The sequence below is a fragment of the Myotis nattereri genome, assembly GCF_964212035.1.
Source record: "Myotis nattereri genome assembly, chromosome: 19".
Taxonomy (NCBI): Eukaryota; Metazoa; Chordata; class Mammalia; order Chiroptera; family Vespertilionidae; genus Myotis; species Myotis nattereri.
Genome location: NC_138095.1, coordinates 23,223,882 through 23,238,315, shown reverse-complemented (window position 1 = coordinate 23,238,315; position 14,434 = coordinate 23,223,882). Strand labels below are relative to the sequence as shown.

The window sequence follows — 14,434 nt, the reverse complement described above, 5'->3', positions numbered from 1 at the left end:
AGAGAACCTTCCCAGGTCACCCCCTTTTCTCCCTCTCTCCTCACCCCCCCCCCCCGCCCCCCGCAGTTGCCATCTGTTCCCTCAAAGCTCCATTCTCTCCTCCCCACTAAGTGTCAGGAGGAAAGGGTGGTTATGCTAATCAAGCGAACACGTGACTGACAGTTCCCCAGGGGCACTGACACCAAAGTAATCATCATGGGCAGACCGCTGAGTGGCTTTATGTCTGGCCCAGCCTCCCTTCCACCCCCTGGAAGTAGCCAGATCCGGAATTCAGGGCACCCAGGAACCCCAGCATTGCCAGCAGCACATTTCTGGAGAGGGGTTCCCCAGCTGCTTTCTGCAGCTCAGAGCCCAGTGGCCCCGGGAGGAGACTCAGCGTTGCTTTGTCAGTCGCTCTAGAACCTCCCAGCACCTTTGAGGTCAGGGGCCCCAGCCCTTTGCAGGGAAGGAAACTGCGGCTTAGATGGAGGAAGTGACTCTCCCAAAGCCGCGTGGCCAGGAAACGCCTCGGCCTTTCATCAGCTTCGACCCTGGGCCTGGGGGTGCATTTTCCACTCGCGTGGACTGAAGGGCCCCAGGCCGAGCGGGCCCTGCGTCTGGATTGGTCCAGCTGCAGGCCAGGTCCTGTGGTGGTTTTGGCTGGACCTGATGTTCAAAGAGGAATGCCGTCTCCCCATTCCCTTCCCTCCACTCCCTGCTCCGCTCCCCACGCTGCCGGCAGCTCCCAGGCACGTGGCTTCTCTCCTGCCTGTGACTTTGCACTGGCTGTTCCCTCTGCCAGGAACACTCTTCTCTCTTCCCTGCCTGGCTGTGCAGACTTCACCTGCCCGCTGTTCAGACTCCGCCGAGGGCTGCCTCCTCCTGCAGGAAGCCTGCCCTCACCTGCTCAGTAAAACCCATCACCCCCTCCCAGGTGTGGGTCTATGATGTGTGTGGACCTGGGACTGAGGCTCTGCCTCTGAGCTCCAAACCCAATTCCTGGCACATAGTAGTTGCTCATTAAATGTTAGAATAAATGGAAAACCAGTTATTATGGTAGAAACTGCTCAGTGCTTCCTGTGTGCCCGGCCTCGCTGACCATGGCCTCCCTCTCTCCCCAGATGTGAGCCCAGCAGGCCTCTGGCGGACCTACCACTGAAGCCGGCCCCGCACCCCAGGCCCAGCATGCGCCTGTCGGTGAGGAGGGCGCTGCTGGCGGCCGGCTGCGCCCTGGGCCTGCTCCTGGCCTTCCAGCTGGGGCAGCAGGTGCTGGAGTGCCGGGCGGTGCTGAAGGGCCCGCTTAGCCGCTGGCCCGCCATGCGGCCGGAGCACGAGGACCTGGTGATGGTGGGCACAGACCGCGTGGAGTACCGCTACGGCAAGGCCATGCCGCTCATCTTCGTGGGCGGCGTGCCCCGCAGCGGCACCACGCTGATGCGCGCCATGCTGGACGCCCACCCCGAGGTGCGCTGCGGCGAGGAGACCCGCATCATCCCCCGCGTGCTGGCCATGCGCCAGGCCTGGTCCAAGTCGGGCCGGGAGAAGCAGCGGCTGGACGAGGCGGGCGTGACGGACGAGGTGCTGGACGCCGCCATGCAGGCCTTCATCCTGGAGGTGATCGCCAAGCACGGCGAGCCGGCCCGCGTGCTCTGCAACAAGGACCCCTTCACCCTCAAGTCCTCCGTCTACCTGTCGCGCCTCTTCCCCAACTCCAAGTTCCTGCTGATGGTGCGCGACGGCCGCGCCTCCGTGCACTCCATGATCACGCGCAAGGTCACCATCGCCGGCTTCGACCTCAGCAGCTACCGCGACTGCCTCACCAAGTGGAACAAGGCCATCGAGGTGATGTACGCGCAGTGCCTGGAGGTGGGCCGCCACAAGTGCCTGCCCGTGTACTACGAGCAGCTGGTGCTGCACCCCCGGCGCTCCCTCCAGCTCATCCTGGACTTCCTGGGCATCGCCTGGAGCGACTCCGTCCTGCACCACGAGGACCTCATCGGCAAGCCCGGCGGCGTCTCCCTGTCCAAGTGAGTGGCCCCGACAGCCCGCCCCGGGCCCGGCCCTGGGGTCGGAGGCACGTGGAGGAAAGGTGGGCTGCGTGGCCTCGGGCAGGTCACCGTGCCTCTCTGAGGCGCAGCTGCGTTATCCGAGGAAGGGGGGCCGTCTCTCCTCTTTCCCGACAGAATCGGCGACCTTCGAACACGCCTGACAGCCAGGCCGCAGTGGGTGAAGGTGACGGACGCCGGTTCTGGGACCGGGCCGTCTGGGTTTGAGTCCCAGCTCCACCACTTTCTAGCTGTGTGGCCTTGAGCAAGTGACTCGGCCTCTCTGTGCTTCCGTCTCCTCATCTGTCACATGGGACTGTGATCTGTCTGCCTCAGAGAGAGTACCTGTGCGTGTCAGAGAGGGTAAACGTGTTAGGGGCTACTCTGCTATTTTTTAAAATATATTTTTATTGACTTCTGAGAGGAAGGGAGAGGAAGAGAGAGAGAAACATCAGTGATGAGAGAGGATCATGGATCGGCTGCCTCCTGCACGTCCCACACTGGGATCAAGCCCACAACCCAGGCCTGTGCCCCGACCGGGAATCGAACCGTGACCTCCTGGTTCATCGGTCGACGCTCAGCCACCGAGCCCCGCCGCCCGGCCAGGAGCTGCTCTTCCTGTTCTCCTTGTCAGTGCTGATGTGCTTTCGCTGGATACCCGTCCTCCCACCGTCACTACCATTTAATAACTGCCCGCTCTCTGGCAAGCCCTGAGCCACGCCCCCAACAGACATTATCCCTTTAATCGCCATAGCGACCCGAAGGCATCGGAACTGCGCTCCCCTCCTTTCACAGATGGGGAAACGGGATCTCGGGAGCAGAGTGTGGCTCCGGGATGGGAGCCCGGGCCTCTTGGCCTCCAGGGAGTGTGCGCTCGAGCCCCCCATGTCCAGGGCCCTCCTCCTGCCCCTGCTTCTTTGCCTTCCTCCTGCGGGAGGCCGCCCCTCCCCGAGCCCCAGAGCACCGAGCAGTGGAGGAGAGAGCGAGCCCTCGCTCCGTATTAACTCATTTACTTGTATTCTCTCACTGACCCCTCAGAGCAGCCCAGGGGGTGGGTGCCGTCAGCATTCGCGTTCACAGCTGAGGAAACAGGCTCCGAGAGGGGCAGGAACCCTCCAGGCCACACAGCTGCTGTTGGTACAGCTGGCATTTGAACCCAGACAGTCTGGCTCCTGAGTCAGCTCTTAGCTACTCCATTATTTAAGGCTCAGGAAAAGGGTCGGGAGGACGGGGTCCCTGCAGGGCGCCGAGGCCTGGGAGTGGCGGCCACAGGGACTCGGCCTTACCGCTCGTGTTTGGTAATTCTTTCCTGAGAACAGACTGTGCGTCTCAGCCGCAGAAACAAAAGTTAAGTCAGAGGCATCAAGGAAGCAGAAGTTAGGCCCCACAGTTCTCTGCCCGGTCCTTCCTTCCTCCCGTCGCGTGCTGTACCCCCGCGCACAGAGCGGCGTGACCAGCCCGGACCCGTCCGCGGACTCACAGTCGATGGGGCCCAGGCCCCTCGTCTCCCCAGGGCCCCCGAGTGACTGAGCAGGGGGCCCCCAGGTGGCGCCCGGGTCTGCCCGGCCCTGCAGCCTGTCCTCTCTCCGCAGGATCGAGCGATCCACCGACCAGGTCATCAAGCCCGTGAACCTGGAAGCCCTGTCCAAGTGGACCGGGCACATCCCCGGGGACGTGGTGCGGGACATGGCCCAGATCGCCCCCATGCTGGCTCGGCTCGGCTACGACCCCTACGCAAACCCTCCCAACTACGGCAACCCGGACCCCATCGTCATCAACAACACGCACCGGGTGAGTGGGCGTGCACACGTGGAGGCGTGCACACGCGGAGGCGCGCACAATTGGAGGCGCCCACATGTGGAGGTGTGCACACACGGAGGCGTGCACATGTGGAGGCGTGCACACGCAGAGGTGTGCACACGGAGGCGTGCACAATCGGAGGCGTGCACACATGGAGGCGCGCACATGTGGAGGCACGCACAGAGGCGTGCACACGCAGAGGTGTGCACATGTGGAGGCGCACACAACCGGAGGCATGCACACGCGGAGGTGTGCACATGTGGAGGCGCGCACAATCGGAGGTGTGCACACATGGAGGCGTGCTCGCGGGCAGTGGCGGGGGTGCGAGCCCCAGCTGCCTGAGAAAATAATAATATAAGCATCGTGATTCCTGAGCTGTGGCCGTGGTGGGTCATGTGACTGCTTGTCTTTCCATTTTTGCTTGGGCCACAAGGAAGCTCAAAGCCAACTGCCTCACACTCTACAGCAGGGATCCTCAAACTTTTTAAACGGGGCCAGTTCACTGTCCCTCAGACCGTTGGAGGGCCGGACTATAGTTTAAAAAAAAACTATGAACAAATTCCTATGCACACTGCACATATCATATTTTGAAGTAAAAAAACAAAACGGGAACAAATACAATATTTGTATTTGCATGTGGCCCGCGGGCCGTAGTTTGAGGACCCCTGCTCTATAGCATTCAACCCTCAGGCCCATCTGTGCACTAATTTCACTTTATCCCTCTACTCTTACCCTTCATTGGTTTCAGAGAGAGGAAGGGAGGGGGCTAGAGGGATAGAAACATCAGCAATGAGAGAGAATCACTGATTGGCTGCCTCCTGCGCACTCCACACTGGGGATGGAACTTGTAGCCCAGGCGTGTGCCCTGACCGGGAATTGAACCATCACCTCCTGGTTCATAGGTCGATGCTCAGCCACTGAGCCACACCGGCTGGACAGATAGCTGTTTAGTCTTTAGGGAGGTTTTGATGCTACTGCAGAGTTAAGTTCCTTTGTTGAAAGCCTTGTGTGTGTGCATGTGTAAGTGTGCGTGTACATGTATGTGCGTGTGTGTGTTTCTGTGTCTACTGTAGACACTCTGTGTTTCTGTAATGGATCCTGGGGGTCAGTGCTCAGTGATTGGGAGGACCCCGTGTGAGTGAAGCTGTCCCAGGGGATTGGTCACACCCTTGGAGACGTGGGGAGGGACGTGGCCCAGATCGCCCCACGCTGGCCACGTGGATGGGCGGGTGGGAGGATGGATAGGTGAGTGGTGAGATAGATAAGTTAATGGATGGATGGGTGGGAAGGGGGATGGATGTGGAGGTAATGGACTGAATTTTATTTTTTTATCAGATCCATGAAAGTGATATTTCTTTTCTCTTCTGTAGGTCTTGAGAGGGGACTATAAAACACCAGCCAATCTGAAAGGACATTTTCAGGTTAGAAACCCCACGGGGAATTGTGAATGCTGTTTGCCCGGCTGTACCGATAGCTGCGTGCCTGACTCCTCACCTCTACTGTGGGTGGTAGTCTCCCCATCAGGATATTAGGGGGGAGGGAGGGTGGGGGTGGGGGGGCGGGGGGGTGCGGGGGTGAGAGTCGGGCCAGAGGCGCTCTGAGTGACCAGCTGGGCCAGGTCCGGCCGCCCTCTGCCTGAGCCCCTCCCTGCACCTGGTCTCTGGGCTGGAAAGCAGTTGGAGGGAGTTGGTGGCAACTCTCTGTCTTTAGCCTTAATTTCATTTGTTTTTATTAAAAATACTAGTATTAAAAATATGTTTTTACTGAATTTAGAGAGAGACGAAGGGAGAGGGATAGAGAGAAACACGGATGAGAGAGAAACACAGCCCTAAACTCGTGCAGGAGGCAGCCAGTCAATGATTCTCTCTCAGCATGGATGTTTCTCTCTCTCTCCCTCTCCCTTCCTCTCTGAAATCAATACCAATATATATATTTTTAAAAGATGCTAGAATTAGTCAGCACTCATTTCTCACCTGTTTTAACCAAAACAAGGAGTAACAAGAACAGCAAACAGGAGCGGGGGCGGCGGGGAGGGGGGGTGCCCACGGCCGGAAACTTCACTTTTGCTCATCGCCTGTCTCAGCCCCTGTGCGTGCGGCCTTCGTGGTGAGTGTGTGTCAGAGCGGCTTTGTTTTGCTTCTCCGTCTAGTCAGTGGGTTTCACGTCTGCCGTGGGGGACCCGCGCAGCCCTGGGCAGAGTGCCGCGTGCAGGCTCATGTGCCACCCGTGACCTCACCGTCTCCCCAAGATCCTCTGCCACCTGTGGAAGCATCCGGAAGGATGCCGGGCACACCTCACCCTGCTCCTGCCTCTTCCGTGGGCCAGGGTGCGGGTGGGGCTCACTGAGACATTCCCCGGAGCCCATTCTCAGGAGTGGAATCCGTGGGTGGAAGGTCCAGATCTTTCTAAGACTCGGCCTGCGAGGCCCAGAGCGTGTTTTTCACCAGAGTCGGCCAGTGTGCGGGCGTGTCCCGGCCCAGCGTGGGGTGTGGCTCTGTGAGGAGCAGCCGTGGAGGAGTGGCAGGTGCTGTGTCATCAGCTCCCAGCCTCGCCCGCGGGGAGCTGCCCTGCCGTTGCCCCCGCCCCACCCGCTCCCCTGCATGGCCTCCCCCACCCATGACTCAGCCAGGACATTGCAAACCCTGCAACTGACCGCAGGGCAGAGCCAAGTAAAGGGGCCGTCGGCGAGCTGCAGTCCCGTGTGGTCCTCCCACGTGGTCATCGTGAAACCAAAAACGGGGAAATGTTCAGCCAGCAACACAGAGCTTCACACACCAGGCCTGCAGCTCCGGCGACAGCGCCTGCTCACTCCCTGGGCTGGGACACCCTCCCTCCCGGTTTCTGCTGTCCCCCCGGGAATGCTGTCCCCCCCGACCTCTGACCTCCGCGGGCGGGACTCGGGTTCACCTTTTGGGTTGTTGCTTGTGGAGTGTGAGGGTGTCAGACACTGGCAGCCGGTCCTCTGATTGGGCACCAGCTGGCGCTCAGTTCAGCCCGACACTGACTCCCGGCGCGACCCCGGGGCTGCAGGTGGAAGCACCGTCCCAGCCGACTGCCCGCCAGCCGCAGGGGGTGCCCAGGACACCCACACATTTGGGGGTTCCCACGACGCCCACTCCTCAGGTTATTATAAAGGAGACAGTATAGAAACAGCCACATGGAGAGGTGCCCGGGCAGGGGCTGGGGAGGGCGAGCTCCGTGGCTCTCCGGGTGCACCGCCCGCCCAGCCGGAAGCTGGGGTTTCTGGGGAGGGCTCATGAAGCAGGCATGATTGACTCGGTCACAGGCCAGTGATTGCTAAGGTCGGGGGTGTGGTGCTGAGAGTCCCACCCCTCTATTCAGGCCTTGGTCCTTCCGGCGACCAGCACCCCCATCCTGAAGCTCTGTGGGTCCCCCACCAGCCATCTCATTAGCATTCAGGAGATGCTTGGAGAGGCTGCGGGTTTTGGGAGCTGTGTGCCGGGCACAGGGCAAAGGCCAGATGCTGGTTCTTCACCACAGCGCAGTCACACACACACACACACACACACACACACACACACACACACACACCCTGTCGGCCCCTCCCTCCGGGTGAAGCAGCCCCACCGTCACTCCTGTGGCCCACGTGTCACCGGGCGTGGCCAGCATCTTGCCTGTGTGTGCGCGTCAGCCCCTCCCCCTAGAACAGAAGCTACCTGAGAGCAGGCCTGGTCTGTCAGGCTCACGTTTCCCAGCACCCGGCACATAGTAGGTGTGCAGGGAGGATGGGATGGGTGAGTGTGCGCCAGCCGTGATGCTGAGAGCTGGACCACGGGGCAGCGAGCCCCTGGCACCCACCTGGCGTGACCTTCTGTGTCTTCCCGCAGGTGAACCCGAACAGCACCGCCTCCCACGTGGGAAGCTCGTGATTTCCAGGTAGGACCGCGCTTCCAACCCCCGACCCCCAACCCCGCGGGGACCACCCTTCCAAGCCCCGACCTCGCGGGGACTCCCCGCTTCCGAGCCCAGGAGCTTCTTTCCTGAAAAGCTTGTCCCTCCAGAGCCTCCCTGGGGAGGAGTGTCCCCCAAGGGGGGCTGACCCACCCCTCTGGGAGGTTTCCATGGTGACCGGCCAGAGAACTATTTATAGAATCGAGGCTTAGTCTCCTGCTTGGGCTGGGCAGGGCTCAGTGCTGAGCCGCCGGAGAAAGGGTTGTCTGGCTCAGGGAGGCGCCCCAGGACCAGAGATGGGGGTCCTGGGACCACTGTTGCCTGGACTGCCGCCTGCCAGGCCAGCTTCTGTTAACAGATCAGGTTTGGCGCAAAGCAGCTACTGTTCCAATCGTACCCACAGGCAGGTCTGGTCTAAGCAGAACCCCACCGCCCTGTCACTCACTCAGCCCTCAGCGTCCCTGGGAGGCAGGTGACACGGTCCCATTTTATGGAAGAGAAAGCCAGGGCCCAGAGAAGGATGTGACTTGCCCAAGGCAGACAGGGTCACAAAGGGCAGAATCTCCCCCAAAGACATCTCCCCCGGAGAATGAGTGTTTACTCATCTGTGTTTGCTAAGGGGCAGTGGAATGGGCTCCAGACTTGGGTGTGAACTTAAGTCAAAGATTTAAGGACTCGCTTCCCGTTTGACTCCTCTGGGCTTCGTCACTGTCCACCTGCCAGAGAGCTGACCAGGGTGGGTGCCGGGCCCTGGCCGTGGGCCTGGGCAGGGGGGTAGGGAATCCACGAGGGAGGGAGCGTCCCGGGGCCCCCGCCTCTCTGACCGGGTCAGGGAAACGCGAGAAGGAACTCGCCTGGTAGCTCCCGATGCTTTTTAAACGGAAACAGAGCTTCTCGCCCAGACTCTATTTTTAGTCTCATCTTATTTTTCAATAATCAGCATATTTTTTCATTTAAAAAAAAACACCCACTTTGCACCCGCGTGCCAGGCTGGAGACACCCTGGCCCGTCGCTATCAGGGCCCCCCCCCCCCCCAAATCCTGCTCAGGCCCCGGAGTCTGCTTAATCCCAGAGGAAAGAACCTCGCGTGGGACACAGGTCCCCCCGCGTTTCTCCCTTTCTCCGACCCCCTGCTCTGCTCCTGCGCGGCCTCCCTGACAAAAGCCGATGCCGCCCTCGCTTCCCTAAACGAGACCCGCAGACCAGGCCGGTGCGCTCGCTCCCTCCTGGCGGACCCTTCCCTCGCCTCCCAGCAGTCCCTGCTGTTTGCTCTTCGTACATGAGAAAGGGCGTCTGAGGTCGGGGTGCAGGCTGCGATGCGGGGAGCCTCCCGCCTCCTGCGGGCGCTGCAGCCGCGCGTTCTGCCGTCACCCCTGCGAAGGGGACCGGCCTGGGCTCACGCGGCCCCCCTGCTTTCAGGTCTCCACAGTGGCTGTCGCCAGGAAGGGGAGAAGCTGCCTCCAGCGGAAATCGGACTCTAATCCAAGCATATTGCTTGCTATAACCGGCGCAGGGCCTGCTGCCGAGGGGGGACTTGCATATGTTTGCAAAGCCGGGCCATTGGAAACTTTCCTTGAAACGCTGCCTTCGGACCCTCCGGGATGGAGGGCGGGAGTGCGGACACCGTCCAGCTTTGGAAACTTGGTTTTTATATTTTCCCGCGAGAACTTTTTCTAAGAAGTGGCCTTGCCGCCTGGTCCTGTGCAGGGCCCTGGGCGGCGCTGCCGGCTGGGACCAGGCCACCCGTGCCTCTCCTAGGCCCTATTTTTGAATTCAAAGAATCTATTTAAAAATTTAATATATGAGGCTTTCTTTCATTCCTCCCCAGCCCTTAAATGGACACAGAAAATAGATCTATTATTTGAATAAAGTGACCAGGGACTCGTTTGTCGGTGCGTTACTTCACGGAGGGACAGGCGCGGGTCTTGCGTCCTGCTGGTGGCCCGGGGTCCGCCGGCTCTGCCCACCCTGTGCCGGGTCCCCAAGGGCCCCGCGGTCTGGTGTTTGCTGGGAGGACCCAGAACTCAGAAAACCCATTAGCCTCACGTTGATGGTTTACTGCGGCCAAAGGGTGCAGATCAGCACCAGCACAGGCACCGGCGGGGCCCGAGGGACCGGCCTGAGCCCCCGGCGGCCCTTCCCTCGGGGTGTGGACGCCCCTGTCCAGCCCCGCTGGGCGCCCAGAGGCCTGCGGTGCTGCCTGAGGAGCAGCTACCTTGTCTCCTTCTCCGGATGAGCCGGGCCCAGGCATGGCCACCTGTGAGCACAGCATCTGCCGGAGCGGCCCGAGCCCCATGTTCAGAGACGCCCCATTAGAAGGAATATTCCAGGGGCTTCTGGGCCGTCCTGCCTCCGGCACGCGTGGGTGCGAGCTCGCGCCGCCTGCGGGGGGGGCCCTTCCCTGCTCGGCCCCAGATGCCAGGCTCCAGACAGTTCTGCATCGAAAGAGGGTGAGTGAGGCGGTGGGGGGAGTGACCTGGGCAGTGTCCCCGCCGCGTGCACATGTGAAATGGGGAAGTTAAACCCCCGGGTGATCGGGAGGGGCCGATGGGCCAGAGCCGTGGGCCCCGGGTGACAGTGGAGACCGCGGGCCGACGGGACGGGCAGGGGCCACACTGTGCGCACAGGAAGCTCCTGGTGGGCATCACCACATCCGCCGTCTCCGAGCTCCCACCCCCTGTTGCTGCAAGGCCCACCCGCCCCGCCTGAGTGGCCTGGCAGCGCGGATTGTGAAATCTCAGCCCTGGGAGCAGCTGGGTGAGCAGGCGCTTCCACGGCCAGATGGCGGCGGGGACGGTCGCCTGGCTCTGCCCCATGTGCCTTGGCTGATGTTGGTGCTTTCACTGTCTGGGGCTTGGGCTGGTGGGAGCGTCCCAGGTTTTTCTGCTCCACACAGACTGTTTTCATGGTTTATTTGTGTGTATTTTCAGGGTTTTGTTTTTTAGTGGCAGAGCCTCCATACGCACACACACACACACACACACACACACAGTCGCGTGTGCAAGCTCCATCTACAGAACACAACGGCGGCCTTCTGAGGAGGACCCCACACCTGCCCCAGCTCCGGCGGCTCCTTCGGAAGCACTTTACCACAGCCAAGGTTCTGCATTTGTTTGCCTGGTGATTGGACTCGTGTTGGTCTCACTAGACCGTAAACTGAATGGGAACCATCGTTAATTGCTCACCATTTACCCCCCATGGCACCTGGCGGGTGGAGGGGGTGGGAGCCAGCTCCCCAGGGGCCCCCCAGAGGTCCCCGCCTCCAGGTGGTCACGCCCTTTCATCCGATGTCCCTTTCCACACTGACTAAGGTCGGGTCCCAGGTTCATACAAGACGGATGGCTGAACATGGGCTTCAGATAAAACAATACGTATCTTGTTTGTCGTTTGTCTGAAGTTCACGTGGAGCTGGGCACCTGTATTTCTACTTGCTCCGTCTGGCTGACAACCCTCCCTGGGGCCAGCCATGCAGCCGGTCGGATATCAGGGAACTGCCTGTCGGTGTGTGACCCCCACGGCGAGATCATAAACCCCGGGTGGCTTTGGCCTTATTATCTCGATCCAACTCTCGGGGAGGCCGGTCACTGTCAGGAGGACACTCAGCACCTGACAGAGGTTCCGGGGCAGGGAACTCGGGCCTCCTGCCCACAGCGGCACCAGCGGCCAGCCATGCGAGCGGGTCACCTCAGGAGCGCGCCCAAGGGGGACCCCACATCACAGCAACCCGGCTGGGCCACACTTGAATTCCTCCCCAAAGAAACTGAGATCATGTTTATTGTCATTTCCAGCTGCTCAGCTTGAAGAGAACTGTTAACACTACAATAGACAATACATAGGAGCTCAGAAATATTTGTTAATGAGTGGCTCAGTGAATGAATGGTGAGTGAGTGAGTGAATGAATGAATGAATGAATGATGAAGGCCGAGGGTCCTCATCTCACCGTGTGCTTTGGAGGGTGCTTGCTTTCAGATCCTGCCTCAGGCCTGCGGAACGTCACGTCCCAGCTGCTATCTAAGGATGGTGTTCACAAGTTCTTGAAAGGGTGGAAACCATCTGCACGAAACATTTAAAGAAAGCAAATTCGCTCACCCAGCTGATCTGGATTTTCAGTTCCGGCGCGAGATATATTTTTGTGACAAGATTCAAAACACTAAGCCGTGTGCAACTGAATGATGTCCCTGTCCTAGAAAAGGCGCTTGTGCTAGACTTTAAATAAATCAGCTTTGAAATGTCACTTGCAAGTTGTTTCTATGGTATCAACCTATTTCAAGTCGTAACTGAGCAAGGATTTCCCCCCCCAAACCTTTCAAAGGCAGAATGGGCCCCGTGCAGCATGGCACAGGCTGCTAAAGGGGGATCAGGTCTGGGGGCCTGGGGGGCCACAGACACCCCTGGGAAGGTGGGGGATTGGAGAGATGACGTATGCAGGGGCTTGTCTCTGTGACCCCGAGCAGACAGGGATCACTCCAGAAGTACTGGCTCCAACAAGTGGGCAGAAATGGTGTGGGGCCCCATGCAGGGACTTGCAGAGCGAGCACTGGCCTGCAAGTCTGACCTCCTGGGTCCGGGAACCGGCTCTGTGCTGAGACTCGCTGTGTAGCCCTGGCTGCTTCCTGTGGGATGGCTCCTCCATCACCTCGTCTGTGAAAAGGGAGGGACCGACCCATGAGCATCGGAAGGCCCTGCCCGGCTCCTGCAGAGGCGCCTTGTTGCTTGGCAACCCCTCCTGGGAAGGCTCCTGTCTGAGTACCTCATTGAAAATCTGAACACGGGCCTTGGTGTCCTTGAGTCCCAAAGCAAGGGTTTCTCTGGGCAGTGACTAGAGGCCAGGATGGGTATGGGATCTTGAATCGAAACTTCTTGAACTCAGAAATCCTAAAAAACTACTCACCTTTAAGGCTGAGAGGCCTTCCATGTGAAGGTATGAAATTGGGTCTTTTAAATGAAAAGAACCACAACCATGTACAAAGTACTTAATTACTCTAAGAGCATTATATGCATCAATTAGCTCCCCCCCCCTCCCATTTTGTGTCCTGGAAACCGCCCTTTTAGAGCAGTGCTGTCGTTATCCCCATTTTACAGGTGAGAAAACAGGTACTGAGAGGTGAAGCAACCTGCCCCCGGTCCCAAACCTAGGAAGCAGAAAAATGGAGCTTGGGATCCATTGAAGGTTTACTCTAGAAACTCCATTTAAAAAATTCTAAATGCATAGAAGTTCTTTCTCTCGGTCATATAAAATTAGATTGTGTAAGTCAGAGACCCTGGAACTTCCACACTGAAGGAGACTAACGAGATGGCGATTAAATGCAGCACAGGATTATGAACTGTGTCTTTCGCTGTAAAAGAATTTATTGGGTGCTGTTCTCAGGATGTCCACAAGAGGGCACTATTTTGACTTCCCTGCAGGGCCAGAGCCCTCTAGGTCTCTCAAAAGGGTTTTCAGACTCGCGGAATTCATGACTAGGGTGCTGTTCTCAGAATGTCCACAAGAGGGCACTATTGCAACCCTTCCCTTACTAGTGTGCTGTTCTCAAAAAAAGAAAATGTATTGGGACAATTGGCAAAATTCAAATAGAGTCTCAGGTGTCCATGGCAGTGATGTGCCAGTGTTCATTTCCTGATTTTGATGGTTATTTTGCAGTTACATCGGAGAATGTCTTGGTTGGAAATACGAAAGTATTTGGGGGTTTTAGGGCATCAACTTGGGAGACCTAGAGGGCTCTCGCCCTTAAGGGAAGAGTCTCAATAGGGCCCTCTTGTGGACATTCTGAGAACAGCACCCTAGTAATGAATTCTGCGAGTCTGGAAAGAAAACCCTATTGGGAGACCTAAAGGGCTCTTGTCCAGCAGGGATGGGCTACAATAGTGCCCCCTCTTGTGGACAAATCTGAGAACATCACCCAATAAATTTCTCTACAGTAAGAAGATCCAGTTCAGAATCCTGTATTGCATTTACTAGTAATTGCCATGTCTCTTAGTATGGTACAGTTCCAGGGTCTCTAACTTACATGACCTTGGCACCTTTGAAGATTACAAGCAAGTTTTTTGATAGAATGCCCTTTATTTGGGTTTGTCTGATGTATGCTCGTGATTTGGTTCAGATTATGTATTTTTGTCAGGAATATCACAGGAGCGACGCTGCAATTTTCTCAAGGCATCCTACCAAGTGGTACGTGATTGCGATTTGTCCTATTCTTGATGTTCACTCGAATCAGAGCCTGCATTCTTTTTATAAAAATTTATTTTTATTGATTTCGGAGAGGTAGGAAGAGGGAGAGAGATAGAAACATCAATGATGAGAGAGAATCACTGATCGCCTGCCTCCTGCATGCCCCCTACTGGGGACCGAGCCCGCATCCCGGGCATGTGCTCTTGACCAGAATCGAACCTGGGACCCTTCAGTCCACAGGCAGACGCTCTATCCATTGAACCATACCGGCCAGGGCCAGGATACGGTCTTGCCCTTCATTATTCCCACACGAAGGCCTGTCCCGCCCGCCTTGAAGTCTCACAATTCCTCACTAGTATCCTATGAACGAGTCCTACATCCCCGTTTCACAGATTTAGAAGGTGAGGCGGGCAGAAGAGCCACCAAGGAGGCTCGGCGACGTCCATCCCATTTATCACAGGCTGGGCGTCGCCACGAGGCAGGCGCGGCAGGGAGGCGACCTGGCCGGGGCATCACCCCTGCCCCAGCC

At 58.3% G+C, this 14,434-nt stretch overlaps 1 protein-coding gene across 3 annotated transcripts in view; it reads left to right on the top strand.

Annotated features, from left to right (window-relative positions):
• The window catches only part of TPST2 (tyrosylprotein sulfotransferase 2), a 35,265-nt gene extending 25,642 nt beyond the window's left edge, over positions 1–9,623 (top strand). For all 3 annotated transcript variants that reach the window (XM_081113479.1, XM_081113480.1, XM_081113478.1), the window contains 5 exons: positions 1,101–2,006; positions 3,617–3,815; positions 5,195–5,245; positions 7,673–7,721; positions 9,156–9,623. In XM_081113479.1, the coding sequence (XP_080969605.1) occupies positions 1,165–2,006; positions 3,617–3,815; positions 5,195–5,245; positions 7,673–7,714 (1,134 nt within the window). In that variant the 5' untranslated portion in view covers positions 1,101–1,164 and the 3' untranslated portion in view covers positions 7,715–7,721; positions 9,156–9,623. The remainder of the gene's footprint in view (positions 1–1,100; positions 2,007–3,616; positions 3,816–5,194; positions 5,246–7,672; positions 7,722–9,155) is intronic.
• The last annotated feature ends 4,811 nt before the right edge of the window (positions 9,624–14,434 follow it).